This window comes from Panulirus ornatus, chromosome 10 (assembly GCF_036320965.1).
Source record: "Panulirus ornatus isolate Po-2019 chromosome 10, ASM3632096v1, whole genome shotgun sequence".
NCBI lineage: Eukaryota > Metazoa > Arthropoda > Malacostraca > Decapoda > Palinuridae > Panulirus > Panulirus ornatus.
In genome coordinates this window covers 33,585,072-33,608,798 of record NC_092233.1, presented here as the reverse complement: position 1 = coordinate 33,608,798, position 23,727 = coordinate 33,585,072, and the positions used below count along the sequence as shown (strand labels likewise).

Sequence of the window (23,727 nt, the reverse complement as noted above, 5' to 3'; positions counted from 1 at the left end):
ATCTCGCCAAAGGTGACTTTCCTCTCGCGGTGTAACCTCATGCAGGCGGAGCCCGGTAACACCACACACACACACACACACACACACACACACACACATTCAGTGGTGTTACCAGACTCCGCCGCACGAGGTCACACCGCGGGTCACCTCACGTCAGGTTAGATCTGTGGCAGTATTAGTGTGAGGAAAGAATTGATATCAAAGGAGTCCACGCTTCCCTGCTGCTGTAAACAGTGCAACCCTGGCCTGGGTGGGGGGGCCTCTGGAAATTGGTTCTGGCTAATTATCAATAATCATTCATTTATTTTCCTTTGGAAGAAATAAAAAGGTCAGAATAATGGTATAAATTATCAATGATCCAGTTTAGTGTTGTGTCAACCATGATGGTGGGCCAACCACCATCACCCAGCCAATCATGGTGTCGTTACGCAACGCTACTACAATGTTGCTCATCATCTCTATCTATCTACGTCATCATTATCATCATGTCACTATCTACGTCATCATCATCATCATGTCACTATCTACGTCATCATCATCATCATGTCACTATCTACGTCATCATCATCATCATGTCACTATGTCTGTCATCATCATCATGTCACTATGTACGTCATCATCATCATGTCACTATCTCCGTCATCATCATCATGTCACTATCTACGTCATCATCATCATGTCACTATCTCCGTCATCATCATCATGTCACTATCTACGTCATCATCATCATGTCACTATCTACGTCATCATCATGTCACTATGTGCGTGATCATCATCATCATGTCACTACGTCATCATCATACATGTCACTATCTACGTCATCATCATCTCTATCTACGTCGTCATCATCATCATGTCACTATGTACGTCATCATCATCATCATCTCACTATCTACGTCATCATCATCATGTCACTATCCACGTCATCATCATCATGTCACTATCCACGTCATCATCATCATGTCACTATCTACGTCATCATCATCATCATGTCACTATGTACGTCATTAGTGACACTGCCCAGGTGAGCCATGTGGAGGTGTGAGGTGAGCGGGCGGCCGGGGTGAGCCAGTGTTCACTGTCTCGTGTGCCATCTACAACTTCTCCTGCAGAACCATCTGCCTGGCTACCATCATGGCCACCTGCTGGACCATCTGGCTGGCTGCACCTTCAGTGTGGCCATCATGGCCACCTGCTGGCCCATCTGGCTCTCTGCACCTTCAGTGTGGCCATCATGGCCACCTGGTGGGCCACGGCCGCACACACTCTGATGGGTTGGCACCCCACACGGTCTCCCACACTCACGTGCCAAATCCCCACATTCCAGTGCACAACCCGCACACCCCCTTGGCCAATCACAGGCCTCCCGAGGGGGTACACTAGCCAATAGCAGACGACCAGGCTGAGGTAGAGCCAATCGTCGATCAGTTCACACTTCTCGCGCCGCTCATTGGCTGCTGGTTCTCACTACGGTGTCTGTTGTACAATCATCAGTTAGAGTCGTAATTAGCAAGACTTGTGGGTAGTAAGGTAGTTAGTGTACACGTGAACCACGTCCCTCACATGGACGGGGAAGACGACCTTAGCGACGTGTGGCAGAAGGCGAAGTCGGAGGTGCACAAGGCGGGGTATGGGGGCAGGGCGTGGGGCGGGGCGGAGCGTGGCGGGGCGGGGCGGGGCGTGGGGCAGGGGCCGTGCCCAGCCAGGATAACCAGGACAGGAGCCAGTGGCTTCAGTCAGGCGTGAACCCGCTGTACGTAACGTGACCTGGTGGTGTGTGTCAGCTGACCTGGTAGTGAGGGAACGTGTTGGTGAGGTGACCTCCTCCTGCTGGTGGTGAGGTGACCTGGTAGTGTTGGTGAGGTGCCCTGCTGGTGCTGGTGGAGACCTGGTAGTGTTGGTGAGGCGCCCTCCTCCTGCTGGTGTTGGTGAGGTGCCCTCCTGCTGGTGTTGGTGAGGCGCCCTCCTGCTGCTGGTGTTGGTGAGGCGCCCTCCTGCTGCTGGTGTTGGTGAGGCGCCCTCCTCCTGCTGGTGGTGTTGGAGTCATGTTCGTGTCTGGAGGATTACCGTGGGAGGTGCCGCCCCCCCTGGGTGGCATCCTGGGGATGCTGGAGGGGAAGGAGGGCGTGAGGGCCTCCCTCCTCCTGCCGCCGCCCGTGCCCAGGACCGCCGCCTGCGTCGTCCTCTCCCAGCCCACCGTCAGCCCCACGCCCACGATCCCCCTCAGCCCGCGACACACGCCCACGCCCGCCCACGTCACCTACACCAAGGCTTCGTCGCCGCCCTCGGCACCGCCGCTGAAGTTCGGGGTGGAGCGCCTGCTGGCGGCCGAGCCCCGCCGAGGTAAGCCTGCTGCCGGCCAGCGCCCACACCTCGTACAGCACGTGTGCCAGCCCTCGGCTACACCTGCGTCCGACACAGGCAACCACCAGTGTGGCTACGGCTTAGCATTAATCTTAAAGTTTCATCTGGAGTGTTCGCTCCCCCCCCCCCCCCCTCCCACGGCCTCAGGGGGGAGAATTCTCGATTGGCGCCGCTACTTATTATAAAGTGATAATACAGGAGGGGAAGAATCTCATTCAAATACAGGAGGAGAAGATTCCCAGTCCTACCCATCTCTTGCTCTCGCCCGACTCCAGTTATCGCGCACACGTCGGAGGTACCGGGGCAGTCCTCTCTCTCTCTCTCTCTCTCTCTCTCTCTCTCTCTCTCTCTCTCTCTCTCTCTCTCTCACGCAGTAATCATGTACACAATGCCAGCATTACCCATGACCAAGTACGTCATGATAATGACCCGGGTGGAGAGGTCAGGTCAGGTCAGCAGGTCTAGTGCTCATGGTTAACCTGGCCACGAGTTATGACGGATAACAACATGGAACAGGAAGTAGACAGGACCAGATGACGGGGCACAACATGGAACAGGAAGTAGACAGGACCAGATGACGGGGCACAACATGGAACAGGAAGTAGACAGGACCAGATGACGGGGCACAACATGGAACAGGAAGTAGACAGGACCAGATGACGGGGCACAACATGGAACAGGAAGTAGACAGGACCAGAGTGGACTGCCGTTCGTCACAGCCGGTGTCAATATTTATGAACCCAAGTGAGAGTTGTATATTCCAGCACATGATGTTAACAATACCGGGTAACTGTAGCCTATGTTAATAGTATCAGGAAATGGTAACCTGTTAGTAATATTCAGGGGTAACGATAGCCTATGTTATTACAATGTACTATGTAAATTAAAAGGGAAACTTTCCTCCCATATATGTAGAGGTTATGTACCCCACATGTAGAAAATGTATGTTGTAGTGGCGCTGTTAGCCTTGTTGACTCTGACGCATTCACGACCCGGCCAGAGTGGTGCCGGGCCAGACAAGGTTCGAATCCTGATCACGTTACTCAACCCAGTTACGTGGCTGGTCGATCAATCACTATATATATATATATATATATATATATATATAGCATTAATGAGAGCCTTGAATCGACATTCAGAATGAGTGAGGAAAGACTGACAAAGAGGATATATGTGTCAGAGGCGGGAGGAACGAGAAGTGGGAGACCAACTTGGAGGTGGAAGGATGGAGTGAAATAGATTTTGAGCGATCGGGGCCTGAACATGCAGGAGGGTGAGAGACGTGCAAGGAATAGAGGGAATTGGAACGACGTGGTACATCGGGGTCGACGTGCTGTCAGTGGACAGAACCAGGGCATGTGAAGCGTCTGGGGTAAACCATGGAAAGGTCTGTGGGGCCTGGATGTGGATAGGGAGATGTGGTTTCGGCGGATTACACAAGACAGATAGAGACTGAGTGTGAACGAATGTAGCCTTTTTTTTTTTCTTTTCTTGGCGCTACCTCGTTGAAGTAGGGGGTAGCGATGCTGTTTCCTGTGTGGCGGGGTGGCACCAAGAATGGATGAAGGAAAGCAAGTATGAATATGTCCATGTGTATATATGCATGTCTGTGTATGAGTATGTAGATGTGTGTATATGTGTATATGCTATGTATATGTATGTAAATGTGCGTGTATGGGCGTTTATGTATATATGTGTATATGAGTGGATGAGACATTCTTGACTGTTTCCTGAAGCTGCCTCGCTGACGCGGGAAACAGCGGTTAAGTATAATGATAATAAGATTCGTTGGGCCGTAGTAGTCTGCTGCTGTTTGAATTCCTGTGTATTCCCATCATGGTGACCCGACATGTCAGATATGGTACAAAACAAATGTCAACTGTCTGGAGGAAGGTGACGTGACTGAGGTGATGTGAGGTGACCAGTGTCCATGTCTCCGGCCATCAGCCGTGTTCTGTCCATGTCTCCGTCCATCAGCCGTGTTCTGTCCATGTCTCCGTCCATCAGCCGTGTTCTGTCCATGTCTCCGTCCATCAGCCGTGTTCTGTCCAGGTCTCCGTCCATCAATTATTATTCCCGTCTTTTGTGATTGGATGTCATGATGACCTTCATACCCACACACAACACCAGGTTTACACACACTGGTCCCACACTCAATATCCCACAATAGTACAATTGTAAAATTCAAACTCCATAATAACACGAACGAACGTTCTGTATGTATAACAAACACTGGGAAGAAGGAACAAGAATTAAGTGTTCCATATAGTTAACATAGAATTAACAATAATGACCCAAAGTGGCTGAATAATAGAATAAAATTTCATTATAGAGCACCTTATATGGCAGAAGAAGCGCTTGTACCGCAAGGGAAAACGGGGGAAACACTTTACTGATCAACTAACGCAAATTAAGTGAATGGTAAAATCAGAAATTAGGAAGACTAAAAGAAATTACGAATTTAAGACACCTAACGAAGCACAAAGCAACGTCAAAGGATTCTTTTTCACATGTGCAGAACGAAGGTCAGGGAGAAAGTTGGACCTATCACATCGCAGTCTGTCAGATCAGTTGACAGTAAGACTGTAATGTGTGAAGTTTGAAACAATCACATCATATCAGTATTTACACAGGAGGAGAACACACACATTACGGGTCCAAAGCAAATTTACAAGGGGGGGGGCGCGAAAGCGGGAAGCAATGCAATATAGAATATAAATTTGATATTTTGAAACAAATAGAACGATTAAAAATAAACAAGAGTCCTGGGCCAGATGGTATTTATGTGAGGGTGTTGAAAGAATGTAAGGAGGAGGTAAGAGTTCCGCTTTGAAATGTGTTTCAATAGTCTCTGGAATCAGGCGTAGTTCCTAAGCAATGGTGGTGGACAGCAAATGTCGTTACCATCTTTCATTAAGAATGGGAACAGATCCATTGCCTCTAATTATCGTCCTATCAGCTTGACATTTATTGTGGGGAAATTTCTCGAATCAATTATAGTGGACAAAATACGTGAACACTTGGAGAATCATCATCTTATTAGGGATTCTCAACGTGGGTTTACAAAAGGGAAGTCATGTCTCAGTAACCTTCTCTCCTTCTTTAATAAAGTATTTGAAACTTAAGCAAGGCTTGTGATAGAGTACCTCATGAGTGTCTGCTTACAACAACAGCGGCACACGGTATCATGGGTTGTGTATATAATTGCATTAAGGCCTCACTCACTGACAGAAAACAGAGGGTCTGCATCAACGGAGTTCCATCGGACTGAGGCAATGTAGCCAGTGGTGTTCCTGAAGGGTCAGTGTTGGGACCGCTCTGGTTCGTTATATATTACGTTATGGATATTATAACCAGCGATGTCAGTAAATGTGGCGATGAAACAAAAATAAGCGGCCATGATTGACTCTGATGAAGATTTAGTGGCTTTGCAGAGGAAAGTAGAGAGATTATCAGAATGGGCGGATACAGGGAAAATGGAATTCAACATCGATCAATGCAGAACACTTAGTGTGGGTAAAGACAGGAACGCAAGTTTGAAACTGGACAATATTACTATTAGTAAAACAGAATGCGAAAGAGATTTGTGGTCACTGATGAGCAAGGATCTTAATCCGCGTCAACAATGTGATTAAGTGTGTAAAAAGAATAATACGATGTTAGGGTTCATTAATAGGAGTGTTAGCAATTAGACTCCTTGAGTATTATTATAACTTTATCTTGTGTTGTTAAGACCACATTTGGATTATGCGGTACAGTTTTGGGTTTCATACTACAATGTTAATGTAGATTGTTTAAGGAGAGTACAAACGCAAATGACATAAGTGATCCCAGGAATTAGAATCCTCATTCTTGAGGAAAAGTTACAAAGATTGAATTTACACTCACCTAAGAGGAGGAGGGCTGGGCTAGAGGGAATATAACTGATGATTCTATAAAGTAGGTGAAGGGCATTAATAAAGGTAACACCAATAAAGTTCTGAAAGAATGACGTCAAAAAATAATGGATTTAAACGTGCTACATAGACTGAACGCTACCCTCCCGCCGTGTTACACTGAATGAACGCTATCCTCCTAATGTGGTACACTGCTTGAACGCTACCCTGCTAATGTGGTACACAGGTTGAACGCTACCCCCCTAATGTGGTACACAGGTTGAACGCTACCCCCCTAATGTGGTACACAGGTTGAACGCTACCCCCCTAATGTGGTACACTGGTTGAACGCTACCCTCACGCCGTGGTACACTGATTGAACGCTACCCTCACGCCGTGGTAAACAGGTTGAACGCTACGCTCCCGCCGTGGTACACAGGTTGAACGCTCCCCTCCCGCCGTGGTACACTGATTGAACGCTACCCTCCCGCCGTGGTACACAGGTTGAACGCTCCCCTCTCGCCGTGGTACACTGATTGAACGCTACCCTCCCGCCGTGGTGCACTGGATGAACGCTACCCTCCCACCGTGGTACACAGGTTGAACGCTACCCTCCCGCCGTGGTACACAGGTTGAACGCTACCCTCCCGCCGTGGTGCACTGGATGAACGCTACCCTCCCACCGTGGTACACAGGTTGAACGCTACCCTCCCGCCGTGGTACACAGGTTGAACGCTACCCTCCCGCCGTGGTACACAGGTTGAACGCTCCCCTCCCGCCGTGGTACACTGATTGAACGCTCCCCTCCCGTCGTGGTACACAGGTTGAACGCTCCCCTCCCGCCGTGGTACACTGATTGAACGCTCCCCTCCCGTCGTGGTACACAGGTTGAACGCTCCCCTCCCGCCGTGGTACACTGATTGAACGCTACCCTCCCGCCGTGGTGCACTGGATGAACGCTCCCCTCCCGTCGTGGTACACAGGTTGAACGCTCCCCTCCCGCCGTGGTACACTGATTGAACGCTCCCCTCCCGTCGTGGTACACAGGTTGAACGCTCCCCTCCCACCGTGGTACACAGGTTGAACGCTACCCTCCCGCCGTGGTACACAGGTTGAACGCTACCCTCCCACCGTGGTACACAGGTTGAACGCTACCCTCCCGCCGTGGTACACAGGTTGAACGCTACCCTCCCACCGTGGTACACAGGTTGAACGCTACCCTCCCGCCGTGGTACACAGGTTGAACGCTACCCTCCCGCCGTGGTACACAGGTTGAACGCTACCCTCCCACCGTGGTACACAGGTTGAACGCTCCCCTCCCGCCGTGGTACACAGGTTGAACGCTACCCTCCCACCGTGGTACACAGGTTGAACGCTACCCTCCCGCCGTGGTACACAGGTTGAACGCTACCCTCCCGCCGTGGTACACAGGTTGAACGCTCCCCTCCCGCCGTGGTACACAGGTTGAACGCTACCCTCCCACCGTGGTACACAGGTTGAACGCTACCCTCCCGCCGTGGTACACAGGTTGAACGCTACCCTCCCGCCGTGGTACACAGGTTGAACGCTACCCTCCCGCCGTGGTACACAGGTTGAACGCTACCCTCCCGCCGTGGTACACAGGTTGAACGCTACCCTCCCGCCGTGGTACACAGGTGACAGTATGTACACTAGGAGTCATTTCTGCAGGTGTTAGTAGCTGTTGTATGGTAACGCCCAAGCTCATCCCGTGAGCGGTAGCGCAAAAGAGTTACAGAGGTCACACTTGGTCTTGGTCAGAGCCTAGTGGCCAGATGGTCAGTGACCAGATGGTCAGTGGCCAGATGGGCAGTGGCCAGATATAATTATGACGATAGTTCCCACACAGCTGGTGGTTCAGTACATAAGCTTACAGTCTGCCATACAGTACGAACACAATTACAGAAGTAAGTTATTATGTTATTAAATGTGTTGTGGTCTGCTTCCATCACTTGGTACAATTCTGTATTTTCTTCACCATGTTCTGGTGTATGTACACATCTCTGGCCACAAAGTTAACAATGTTGTACACAGGATTCATATCTCGCTGGGAGACCAGAGCGCTAACAGTAAGTACAGCGAAACATTAACGTATGAGGGACAAGATCTTGTACAAGTCCCCCCTCCCCCCTCCTGATCTTGTTACTCTCTTGATGTACATGTTGTACATACAGGGAGGTCACCATCTGCTGGCTGGGGAGGTCACCACCTGCTGGCTGGGGAGGTCACCACCTGCTGGCTGGGGAGGTCACCACCTGCTGGCTGGGGAGGTCACCACCTGCTGGCTGGGGAGGTCACCACCTGCTGGCTGGGGAGGTCACCACCTGCTGGCTGGGGAGGTCACCACCTGCTGGCTGGGGAGGTCACCACCTCCTGGCTGGGGAGGTCACCACCTGCTGGCTGGGGAGGTCACCACCTGCTAGCTGAACTACAGTTACCAGCTGAACGATTCCTTAACGATATGTATATTAACAAGACCATACCCCCCCCCCCCCATCATCACAGTCATCACTACACATGTTACAATCTTTATCAAGCTATTACCTTATCATACTACGAATTAAGTGTGGCCTAAACCATAAGTGTGGCCTACACCGTAAGTGTGGCCTACACCGTAAGTGTGGCCTGCACCGTAAGTGTGGCCGACACCGTAAGTGTGGCCGACACCGTAAATGTGGCCGACACCGTAAATGTGGCCGACACCGTAAATGTGGCCTACACCATAAGTGTGGCCGACACCGTAAGTGTGGCCTACACCGTAAGTGTGGCCTACACCGTAAGTGTGGCCGACACCATAAGTGTGGCCTACACCAAAAGTGTGGCCTACACCGTAAGTGTGGCCTACACCATAAGTGTGGCCTACACCAAAAGTGTGGCCCACACCGTAAATGTGGCCCACACCGTAAATGTGGCCTACACCATAAGTGTGGCCTACACCATAAGTGTGGCCTACACCGTAAATGTGGCCTACACCATAAGTGTGGCCGACACTATAAGTGTGGCCGACACTATAAGTGTGGCCTACACCGTAAGTGTGTCCGACACCGTAAGTGTGTCCGACACCGTAAGTGTGGCCGACAACGTAAATGTGGACGACACCGTAAGTGTGGCCGACACCGTAAGTGTGGCCTACACCGTAAATGTGGCCTATACCGTAAGTGTGGCCTACACCGTAAATGTGGCCTATACCGTAAGTGTGGCCTACACCGTAAATGTGGCCTATACCGTAAGTGTGGCCTGCACCGTAAGAGTGGCCGACACCGTAAATGTGGCCGACACCGTAAGTGTGGCCGACACCGTAAATGTGGCCTACACCGTAAGTATGGCCGACACCGTAAATGTGGCCTACACCGTAAGTGTGGCCTACACTTGTAGTAAAGACTACAGTGTAGCTGTGGCCACATCAATTAAGCCATATTGACCAAGTGTGGCCAGACATCCCACCACCAGAGGCGATGGCCACCACAACCCCGTACTCATGATGACAACATAGTACACATACCCGTCTGGCGTGCCCCTCCCACTTCGTCATATTAAGTTCTCTTCCACCACAGTACAGGTGATGCCACACACTTGAATATAACCTTACAACCTTTCCCACAACCACTCCTCGTCCCAGCTACAACATGGACGTATATAATCAGTAAACAAAAAATATTACATCAAACCTCACCTTATATGTCGACCGTCAGCTGGCGCCCCCGACACTCTCTCCCTCCTCCTCCTGTGTGTGTTCGTCCAGCAGAGGGACGTGTCGTGGTGTGTGTGTGTGTGTGTTCGTCCAGCAGAGGGACGTGTCGTGGTGTGTGTGTGTTCGTCCAGCAGAGGGACGTGTCGTGGTGTGTGTGTGTGTTCGTTCAGCAGAGGGACGTGTCGTGGTGTGTGTGTGTGTGTGTGTTCGTTCAGCAGAGGGACGTGCTCGTGGTGTGTGTGTGTGTGTGTGTGTGTGTGTGTGTGTGTGTGTGTGTGTGTGTGTGTTCGTGGAGCAGAGAGACGTGCTCGTGGTGTGTGTGTGTGTGTTCGTGGAGGAGAGAGACGTGCTCGTGGTGGAGGGCCAGGATCACGTGATCTGGGGAATACAGAATGAATATTACAGATGCGACACTTGACGTGGTCCGTGCATTATGAGCAACCTGGTTATCTTCATAATGTTATCAACAAGGTGTTCTTCTTCATACAAACAACATGGTAACAAAGCAAAACTTCAATGAAAAAAATATATATATATATGTACTTGTTCATGTATGAGAGAGAGAGAGAGAGAGAGAGAGAGAGAGAGAGAGAGAGAGAGAGAGAGAGAGAGACTTAACATTCTGGCGAGAGGCCGTGTTCGCCCGTCCCGCTCACCACGGGAAAATCTAGAAATACGAAGAAGTTGTCAAGTGTTATGTGTGATGGTAGCCTACCACACACACACACGATGTCTGTCTACCACACACACACAATGTCTGCCGACCACACACACACGATGTGTGCCTACTACACACACGATGTCTGCCTACCACACACACACACACGATGTCTGCCTACCACACACACACACACGATGTCTGCCTACCACACACACACACACAATGTCTGCCTACCACACACACACTATGTCTGCCTACCACACACACACACACGATGTCTGCCTACCACACACACACACGATGTCTGCCTACCACACACACACGATGTCTGCCTACCACACACACACGATGTCTGCCTACCACACACACACAATGTCTGCCTACAACACACACACGATGTCTGCCTACCACACACACACACACAATGTCTACCTACCACACACACACACTGTCTGCCTACCACACACACACTATGTCTGCCTACCACACACACACACACGATGTCTGCCTACCACACACACACACGATGTCTGCCTACCACACACACACGATGTCTGCCTACCACACACACATGATGTCTGCCTACCACACACACACGATGTCTGCCTACCACACACACACGATGTCTGCCTACCACACACACACGATGTCTGCCTACCACACACACACACGATGTCTGCCTACCACACACACACACGATGTCTGCCTACCACACACACACAATGTCTGCCTACCACACACACACGATGTCTGCCTACCACACACACACGATGTCTGCCTACCACACACACACGATGTCTGCCTACCACACACACACGATGTCTGCCTACCACACACACACGATGTCTGCCTACCACACACACACACACACGGTGTCTGCCTACCACACACACACGATGTTTGCCTACCACACACACACACACACACACACACACACACACACACACACACACACACACACAATGTCTGCCTACCAAACACACACACGATGTCTGCCTACCACACTCACACACACACACACACACACACACACACACACACACAGTCTGCCTACCACACACACACGATGTCTGCCTACCACAAACACACAATGTCTGCCTAACACACACACACACAATGTCTGCCTACCACACACACACAATGTCTGCCTACCACACACACACGATGTCTGCCTACCACAAACACACAATGTCTGCCTAACACATACACACAATGTCTGCCTACCACACACACACGATGTCTGCCTACCACACACACACGATGTCTGCCTACCACACACACACACGATGTCTGCCTACCACACACACACGATGTCTGCCTACCACACACACACGATGTCTGCCTACCACACACACACACGATGTCTGCCTACCACACACACACGATGTCTGCCTACAACACACACACAATGTCTGCCTAACACACACACAATGTCTGCCTAACACACACACACAATGTCTGCCTACCACACACACGATGTCTGCCTACCACACACACACACACAATGTCTGCCTACCACACACACACACACGATGTCTGCCTACCACACACACACGATGTCTGCCTAGTACACACACACGATGTCTGCCTACCACACTCACACACACACACACACACACACACACACACACACACAGTCTGCCTACCACACACACACGATGTCTGCCTACCACAAACACACAATGTCTGCCTAACACACACACACACGATGTCTGCCTACCACACACACACGATGTCTGCCTACCACACACACACGATGTCTGCCTACCACACACACACGATGTCTGCCTACCACACACACACACGATGTCTGCCTACAACACACACACGATGTCTGCCTACAACACACACACGATGTCTGCCTACCACACACACAATGTCTGCCTAACACACACACACAATGTCTGCCTACCACACACACGATGTCTGCCTACCACACACACAATGTCTGCCTAACACACACACACAATGTCTGCCTACCACACACACGATGTCTGCCTACCACACACACACACACAATGTCTGCCTACCACACACACACACACACACACACACGATGTCTGCCTACCACACACACACGATGTCTGCCTACCACACACACACGATGTCTGCCTACCACACACACACGATGTCTGCCTACACACACACACGATGTCTGCCTACCACACACACACACGATGTCTGCCTACCACACACACACACACACACGGTGTCTGCCTACAACACACACACACACACAGTCTGCCTACCACAAACACACGATGGTTGCGTACCACACACACATGATGTCTGCCTACCACACACACACACACACACAATGGCTCCCTACCACACACACACAATGTCTGCCTACCACACACACACGATGTCTGCCTACCACACACACACACACAATGTCTGCCTACCACACACACACGATGGGTGCGTACCACACACACACACACACACGATGTCTGCCTACCACACACACACACACATACACGATGTCTGCCTACCACACACACACACACACACACACACACACACACACACACACACACACACAATGTCTGCCTACCACACACACACGATGGTTGCGTACCACACACACGATCTGTGCCTACCACACACACACACACACACACACACACACACACACACACACACACACACACACACGATGGTTGCCTACCACACACACAAACACACACACACACGATGGTTGCCTACCACACACACAAACACACGATGGTTGCATACAACACACACACACACACACACACACACACACACGATGGTTGCATAAAACACATACACGATGTCTGCCTATCACACACACACACACACACACACACACACACACACACACACACACACACACACACACACGTTGTCTTCCACACACCACCACCACCTGCCTTGTGCACATACCACCACCACCACCTCCTGCCTTGTGCACATACCACCACCACCACCTGCCTTGTGCACATACCACCACCACCACCTGCCTTGTGCACATACCATCACCACCACCTGCCTTGTGCACATACCACCACCACCACCACCTGCCTTGTGCACATACCACCACCACCACCTGCCTTGTGCACATACCACCACCACCACCTCCTGCCTTGTGCACATACCACCACCACCACCTGCCTTGTGCACATACCACCACCACCACCTGCCTTGTGCACATACCATCACCACCACCTGCCTTGTGCACATACCACCACCACCACCACCTGCCTTGTGCACATACCATCACCACCACCTGCCTTGTGCACATACCACCACCACCACCACCTGCCTTGTGCACATACCACCACCACCTGCCTTGTGCACATACCACCACCACCTCCTGCCTTGTGCACATACCACCACCACCACCACCTGCCTTGTGCACATACCATCACCACCACCTGCCTTGTGCACATACCACCACCACCACCACCTGCCTTGTGCACATACCACCACCACCTGCCTTGTGCACATACCACCACCACCACCACCTGCCTTGTGCACATACCACCACCACCACCTCCTGCCTTGTGCACATACCACCACCACCTCCTGCCTTGTGCACATACCACCACCACCACCTGCCTTGTGCACATACCACCACCACCTCCTGCCTTGTGCACATACCACCACCACCACCTGCCTTGTGCACATACCACCACCACCTCCTGCCTTGTGCACATACCACCACCACCACCTGCCTTGTGCACATACCACCACCACCTCCTGCCTTGTGCACATACCACCACCACCACCTGCCTTGTGCACATACCACCACCACCACCACCTGCCTTGTGCACATACCACCACCACCACCTGCCTTGTGCACACACACCACCACCACCACCTGCCTTGTGCACATACCACCACCACCTCCTGCCTTGTGCACATACCACCACCACCACCTGCCTTGTGCACATACCACCACCACCACCTGCCTTGTGCACATACCACCACCACCACCACCTGCCTTGTGCACATACCACCACCACCACCTGCCTTGTGCACACACCACCACCACCACCTGCCTTGTGCACATACCACCACCACCTCCTGCCTTGTGCACATACCACCACCACCTGCCTTGTGCACATACCACCACCACCTGCCTTGTGCACATACCACCACCACCTGCCTTGTGCACATACCACCACCACCTGCCTTGTGCACATACCACCACCACCTGCCTTGTGCACATACCACCACCACCACCTGCCTTGTGCACATACCACCTAACGTGTTGGCTCCTGCAGTTATAGTGGCCAACAGGTTGTATGTTGACTTACTACCTGCCTTATAAAGCAGAGTCTACTGTGCCCATGTTGTGGGTGGTGGTGCACCAGGTACCGTAGTGCACAGCCAGGTCCAGGTGGTGCACGAGGTACCGTAGTGCACAGCCAGGTCCAGGTGGTGCACCAGGTACCGTAGTGCACAGCCAGGTCCAGGTGGTGCACCAGGTACCGTAGTGCACAGCCAGGTCCAGGTGGTGCACCAGGTACCGTAGTGCACAGCCAGGTCCAGGTGGTGCACGAGGTACCGTAGTGCACAGCCAGGTCCAGGTGGTGCACCAGGTACCGTAGTGCACAGCCAGGTCCAGGTCTGGACGGTGCACGAGGTACCGTAGTGCACAGCCAGGTTCAGGTGGTGCACCAGGTACCGTAGTGCACAGCCAGGTCCAGGTCTGGCCGGTGCACCAGGTACTGTAGTGCACAGCCAGGTCCAGGTCTGGCCGGTGCACGAGGCAGGAGTTATATGATGAATGTAAGTGACCACGTACGGTAGGTACACAATGGTCCAGACTCACACTACTGGTGACATGCCAGTATGTGGGTGGTGGACTGCCCTAGTGTGACTTGACTGCTGTACTGGTCTAGTGTGACTTGACTGCTGTAATGTTACTTGACTGCCCTAGTGTGAATTGACTGCTGTAATGTTACTTGACTGGCCTAGTGTGATCTGGGTGGTTGAAAGTGATCCAAATGGTTAGGTGTAACGTCAGTGGTTTAGTGTGACTTCCCTAGTTTAGGTGTAACGTCAGTGGTTTAGTGTGACTTCCTTGGTTTAGTGTGAGGTCAGTAGTTTAGTGAGGTCAGTGGTTAAGTGTGTACATCGTCCCACAATACTACTTTCTCCATTTGTTTGTCGTTGTGGAATGACACATCTGACGTCTCCTTCTCAATGACGTCACTTATTTTCACCCGTTTGGAGACGTCACTCCCTCTTCCTCTTCGTGACGTCACCTCTACAACTCCGTACTGGTGACGTCACTCGGTGTTAGTGAGGTCACTCCTCTCCTCTGTATCAGTGACTCTTCTGCGGTAGTGACGTCAGTTCGTTCCCTGACGTCACGGTGTTGGCGTCACGGTGTCGGAGGTGAAGGCGTCGGCGTCGCGGGCGGCCACGTCGTCGCCCGGGCCGGCCGGCCGGCGTCTGTCCCTCGACGGTCGAGCTGCTCCAGTATTTACTAGCCGGCAACCCCGCGGGCCTGACGCTGGCCAGGCCCGCCGGCCGAACACAACATTGTCGACTCTATGGTCGGGTAGCGGAAGGACCAGTATTGTTTCCACGAGGCCGGATTAATGATACACAGGGTTGTATCGCACGCTAATCACGACCTTGTTCAGCTGCGACACTGAGGCCATTCCTCACGTGAACTACTGTTGCTCATTTCGTGAAAGACTAAACCGTTTTTTCATCAAGACTCGCTGATCAAGACTCACTCATTACAACACTCAGATACATGACGTAAAAATATATGATCTTACCAGAAAATGTAAGAGAGGAATATTAATGAGGTGTGAGGTACATACATGACGTGAGGGTACGACACCAGTGTGAGGTACATACATGACGGGAGGGTAGGACACCACCACCAGTGTGAGGTACATACATGACGGGAGGGTACGACACCAGTGTGAGGTACATACATGACGGGAGGGTAGGACACCACCACCAGTGTGAGGTACATACATGACGGGAGGGTAGGACACCACCACCAGTGTGAGGTACATACATGACGGGAGGGTACGACACCAGTGTGAGGTACATACATGACGGGAGGGTAGGACACCACCACCAGTGTGAGGTACATACATGACGGGAGGGTAGGACACCACCACCAGTGTGAGGTACATACATGACGGGAGGGTACGACACCAGTGTGAGGTACATACATGACGTGAGGGTAGGACACCACCACCAGTGTGAGGTACATACATGATGGGAGGGTAGGACACCAGTGTGAGGTACATACATGACGGGAGGGTAGGACACCACCACCAGTGTGAGGTACATACATGATGGGAGGGTAGGACACCAGTGTGAGGTACATACATGACGGGAGGGTAGGACATCAGTGTGAGGTACATACATGACGGGAGGGTACGACACCAGTGTGAGGTACATACATGACGTGAGGGTAGGACACCACCACCAGTGTGAGGTACATACATGATGGGAGGGTAGGACACCATCACCAGTGTGAGGTACATACATGACGGGAGGGTAGGACACCAGTGTGAGGTACATACATGACGGGAGGGTAGGACACCAGTGTGAGGTACATACATGACGTGAGGGTAGGACACCAGTGTGAGGTACATACATGACGTGAGGGTAGGACACCAGTGTGAGGTACATACATGACGGGAGGGTAGGACACCAGTGTGAGGTACATACATGACGTGAGGGTAGGACACAACCACCAGTGTGAGGTACATACATGATGGGAGGGTAGGACACCATCACCAGTGTGAGGTACATACATGACGGGAGGGTAGGACACCACCACCAGTGTGATGTATATACATGATGGGAGGGTATGACACCATCACCAGTGTGATGTATATACATGATGGGAGGGTAGGACACCATCACCAGTGTGAGGTACATACATGACGGGAGGGTAGGACACCACCACCAGTGTGATGTATATACATGATGGGAGGGTATGACACCATCACCAGTGTGATGTATATACATGATGGGAGGGTAGGACACCATCACCAGTGTGAGGTACATACATGATGGGAGGGAAGGACACCATCAAGTGTGATGTATATACATGACGGGAGGGTAGGACACCACCACCAGTGTAATGTATATACATGACGGGAGGGTAGGACACCATCACCAGTGTGATGTATATACATGATGGGAGGGTAGGACACCACCAGTGTGAGGTACATACATGATGGGAGGGTAGGACACCATCAAGTGTGATGTATGTACATGACGGGAGGGTAGGACACCATCACCAGTGTGATGTATATACATGACGAGAGGGTAGGACACCACCACCACTGTGAGGTACATACATGGACGGGAGGGTAGGACACCATCACCAGTGTGATGTATATACATGACGGGATGGTAGGACACCATCACCAGTGTGATGTATATACATGACGTGAGGGTAGGACACCATCACCAGTGTGATGTACATACATGACTGGGAGGGTAGGACACCATCACCAGTGTGAGGTACAAACATGACGGGAGGGATAGGACCACCAGTGTGAGGTACATACATGACGGGAGGGTAGGACACCATCGCCAGTGTGAGGTACATACATGACGGGAGGGTAGGACACCATCACCAGTGTGAGGTACATACATGACGGGAGGGTAGGACACCACCACCAGTGTGAGGTACATACATGACGTGAGGGTAGGACACCATCACCAGTGTGAGTTGTACATACATGACGGGAGGGTAGGACACCATCACCAGTGTGAGGTACATACATGACTGGAGGGTAGGACACCATCACCAGTGTGAGTGTACATACATGACGGGAGGGTAGGACACCATCACCAGTGTGAGGTACATACATGACTGGAGGGTAGGACACCATCACCAGTGTGAGGTACATACATGACGGGAGGGTAGGACACCATCACCAGTGTGAGGTACATACATGACGGGAGGGTAGGACACCATCACCAGTGTGAGGTACATACATGACGGGAGGGTAGGACACCATCACCAGTGTGAGGTACATACATGACGGGAGGGTAGGACACCACCAGTCTGTGTGGAATAATGTGACGACAGTCACCTTGCTCCTGGACCCGTCACCCCCCGCCCGGGACGACCTGGGTCCAGAGGTCAGGTCAGGTCAGGGGACAGCGTGACCCGCCACCACCAACAGTGTTAACGTGAGGGGAAGGCCTCCCCCCCCCCCCCCACACTAGCTGATGGCAGTATGTGGCTTCCATCAGAGCCCCTCCATAACCCCCCCGTCATTATGATGACCTGACCCCACCAGTACCAGTCTTAACGCATTACCTGTGGCTACTTCTTCAATACGACGACTTAACCCCTTACGTAAGACGACTCAACCCCACACGTAAGACGGCTTGACCCGCCGAGTAATACAACGTACTCCTCGAGTACGACTTGCTCATTAACCCCTCAAGTGCGAGGACTTCAGCCCTCGAGTGCCAGGACTGAATTCGTGGCAGTGATGGAGTTGAGCCGTGGTAGTGAAGAGGTTAAGAAAATAACTTGGGTTTAGTAGGGTATCAGGTGTGTTGTGGAGGAGGCAGATGAGCTGGAGTGGCCCATATGCTGCTGGCCTGTTAACAAGCGGGTAATGGTGGAGTTTGGTGAAAAACTCGGGTGTAAACGAGTGTGAGACGGGAGACGGGAGGCCGGTGGTGACAGCCGAGCCACAGACGCCCAGGCTGCCTCCCTCACTCCCTCCCTGCCGGCTGGGTCATGGTGGGGTGCCCATCTAACCTTCGTATCTCGCTACTGTATCCTTCATTTTCCTCTGTCTCTTTCCTTCACTTTGTCCGTAGTGAAGTCTTCGTACTGACATCTTGTGACGTCTTCCTGGGTGGAGAATCCTGCAGTAAGGTTAGCTTCTGATGGAACGTTTATCCACTCGTGGTTGTGACTGCTGGATACAGCAGCTGTGATGTGTTGTTCGCTGGCTACGGTCACATAGCCAAGTATGGGTCAGGCCAGGAGGACAATGTCTCACTCAAACCATCTTAGAATACTTCAAGATTAACACTATCATCAGTTTATGCTAATGATTACTCCTGTACATAGAAAGATATTTCGCTAAATGCAAATTGATCTTATCTACGTGCATACAGCCAGACATCCCTTGACCTTATAATTACTGCAATGATGACAGAAGTAATGATCAGTTTGGAACATGATCACAAACCTTCTCATTATCATAAACCTTCTCATTAATGTGTTCGTTCTTACATCTCATGGTTGGTCGGTGGCAAGCGCTACACTGTAGCTGCTGAGCAACAACTCAATCCACATTGTCCATGTTCAGGTCGGCTGTAGCCCTGATGATGGTGCAAATGTCAGAATAGCTCAAGTGATGTCCTTGGTGTTTATAAGGTCTATGATGGATAGATATCACATAGCAACTTTCGTCCTACGTAACATGAAAGTTATCAACGAACTATACTGAGGCGTTGAGATGTATACTTGTCTGTCCGTCATCCCTAAGGATACCTAAGGTTGAGGAGAACATACGTGAAAGTAACATCTTGCAGACATGTTGCAGCACATCAGTCACGGTGCAAGTGAATCGTAGTGGATGGGAATACCATCTGATCACATGGTGATGGTTCTAGTTCATCTGTTGTACAACATTAGCAAGTAACCTTGGCATAGAACTCCCTTCCACAACCCAACTATTTATCCACCTAATTAACTTATTACTCATAATCTTCATCTTCGGTGCAGGACCATAAGTAGTGCTTGTTGAACACATACAGGAACTCCTGACTGATAAGTATTATACTGACAGCTTTCCACTCTGCCACTGTGATCCAGGCTAATGGTGTATAATACATGAGAAAAAAATGTCGGCATAAATAATTGACCAACTTTTCTACACAGTAAAGTGTTACCATAGCAGATATTACCACCAGAGATCATTATCTGTCCTTCCCTATCCTCACTGCTTGCCTGAACCACCCAGGGATCAGCATATTGCTTCATCAGTGAAGCAAGACACACACATGAACCACCCAGGGATCAGCATGTCATATTGCTTCATCAGTGAAGCAAGACACACACATGTCAGACATGCGAACCAAGACACAGACATGTCAGCATGAATAGTTAGAAGGAGATTCAAAGCAAAGTTTGTCATGGTTCCCCTCAAACACACGTCTCACAAAGCACAGTTGATGTTTGTAGGCAAACTTGCACATGGTAAAGAAGCTGTTGTCGATTACATAATTTAAAATTGTAATATAAACTAAACTATCTGCTTCAAGCAAACAGACACATGTAGTTAATTCATTTTCACACACAATGAAACGTATAAATACACAACTTGTCTGGAGAAGGTAACAAGATCAATGTTGTCGCTTATGATGATTACCACATGACGAGTACAGTTTGTGGTAGCTTGTTATGATGATTACCACATGACGGGTACAGTTTGTGGTAGCTTGTTATGATGATTACCACATGACGGGTACAGTTTGTGGTAGCTTGTTATGATGATTACCACATGACGGGTACAGTTTGTGGTAGCTTGTTATGATGATTACCACATGACGGGTACAGTTTGTGGTAGCTTGTTATGATGATTACCACATGACGGGTACAGTTTGTGGTAGCTTGTTATGATGATTACCACATGACGGGTACAGTTTGTGGTAGCTTGTTATGATGATTACCACATGACGGGTACAGTTTGTGGTAGCTTGTTATGATGATTACCACATGACGGGTACAGTTTGTGGTAGCTAGGGCAGATGGTGGCCACCGATATGACGAAAATAGTGTCTTACACTGAAAACAATAACTCGGGTATGGATCCAATAAACCCATCAAGAAATGGCTCAACATCTTACTGCCAATAAGAACTTGAAATTCTAATACTTTATCCACTTATGGCATTTAACAGATAACTTAATGACTCTTCCTCAACTCCTATAAGTGGAATACAATATTTGACGCTGGGTTATACAACCATTCTGAGGCTGGGCTATGGTTATATGACAATTTTTGAGGCTGGGCTATGGTTATATGACAATTTTTGAGGCTGGGCTATGGTTATATGACAATTTTTGAGGCTGGGCTATGATTATACAACCATTTTGAGGCTGGGCTATCGGTATATAACCATTTTCATACAAAAATACGATCATTCTTAATATTAAACTAAGGATATGTGAACTGCATAGTGGGATAATTATATGAAAGTATGCCTCTTTAGCCGAGACGATACACACAACTGAAAGCCCTAACCAAAGCCATCTCATTAACGATATATATATATATATATATATATATATATATATATATATATATATATATATATATATATCGATCCTGGCTGTTGGAGGTTTGTACGTTCTATGAAGGTGCGCGTTCATATGCACTTTATTCGTATTCATATACCACCGCGTTGTACAGTTAGGTTCGGTAAAATGCTATCTGCTGGCTATGTGCGCCTGTTGGGAAATAACCGGTGTAGACCCCGTTGCTCACCAACGTGAGACGAAGGGTATTCGAGTACATAGTATTCGAATAGTTATTTCCTATTAGCCAGGCCCATAGCCTAGTGGTGACATTCCCGCCTGTTACGCAGGGGTCCCGGGTTCGAGCCTGGCTGTTGGAGGTTTGTATGTCCTATGGAGGTGCGCGTTCATATGCACATTATTCGTATATATATATATATATATATATATATATATATATATATATATATATATATATATATATATATATATATATATATAATCACCACGAGGGAAATGAAACACGATAAGTTCCCAAGCGCACTTTTGTGTAATGATCACATCGTAAGGGGAGATACAAGAATGAGATAGAAGACATAGAACAGTCAGTTGATATACAAGAAACGTAGGTGAGACACCACTGGTACGCTACCAGATGGTTGTGCTCGTGTCTGTCATCATGCCCATCATACAACTTTATCATGTGGACAGGAAAGGGAACTGCTTACAAATTTTGCCTACGATAAAGCTATCCAGTTTGTATAAACCTTCACTAATATTGATGTTACTCTGAGTTGTGTATTCAATCATAGGAGATTCAATGATATTTCTCGTGTTCAAGGAGTTAGTTAATTAGCGTTACTCCAGTCAATACAATGGTCACAATTCTTAACATGATTACACAGAGCATTTGATTCTTGTCCTGTTCTTATAGCATATCTATGTAGCTTAAGCCGAACATAATGATCCATTTTTACCAGTCTGCCCAACATAAAACATATTACAGGTTTTACAAGGGATTCTGTAAACAGCTCGCAGAATATTCTGATAAGTTTTTGATTAAGATATTCTATATATTATCATTATTGCTGAAGGCAACATTTACATTAAACGATGTAAGCAACATGAGAAGCAACGTAAAATTATCACTACAATTGAGAACTAAATGATTCTTGGTATCAAGCAGAGGTTTGGGTTTAACTATAAAATGATTTCTTTGCCAATATAAGAGATTTATCATGGAAAGATCTAGGATACTTTAACTTGGATCCAATAGATGACATCTCTCAAACTCATCATCAATATATTCCAGACTGCATCTACGTAATGCACTAAGGAACCTGGACTGGGACGATGATAATTTAACTGTCATGTTGAGCTGAGTAATAATGAATATAGGAACAAACAATGATGGGGTTTCTGTATATGGTAAACTTAAACATGTTTCCATTTGTATGGATCATGCAATCTAAAAATGGTAACATAACAGTTATTTTCCACTTCCACAGTAAAGTTGACTGAAGGTACTAAATTGTTAAGTAAAAGGAGAAATACTTGTAGATTTCCGTTTGTTGGCCAAATACAAAGAACATCATGTACATACCTAAACCATATTGCATTAGAGGGTAAGATATACCTTAGTAACTTTGCTTAAAAGAATTCCATGTCAAGATTACTTGATACAGATGAAAGAGATACCCATCACCATACCAAATTTCTGAGCACAATATTCTCCATTAAACTGAAATACAGTCTTTTATAAAGAAATTTATCAATTCAATAAACACCGAATTTGAAAACGGGTAAATGAATATTATCCAAGACAACAACCACATATTCTAAGACGTCATCAACTGGCGATTTTGTAAACAATGATGAAACAT

At 49.3% G+C, this 23,727-nt stretch overlaps 1 protein-coding gene across 1 annotated transcript in view; it reads left to right on the top strand.

Moving 5' to 3' along the window:
- The first annotated feature begins 1,726 nt into the window (after nt 1-1,726).
- LOC139750889 (uncharacterized) overlaps nt 1,727-23,727 on the top strand; it is a 79,822-nt gene continuing 57,821 nt past the window's right edge. The window contains exon 1 of the mRNA XM_071665755.1: nt 1,727-2,343. Coding sequence (XP_071521856.1) covers nt 2,046-2,343 — 298 coding nt within the window. The 5' untranslated portion in view covers nt 1,727-2,045. The remainder of the gene's footprint in view (nt 2,344-23,727) is intronic.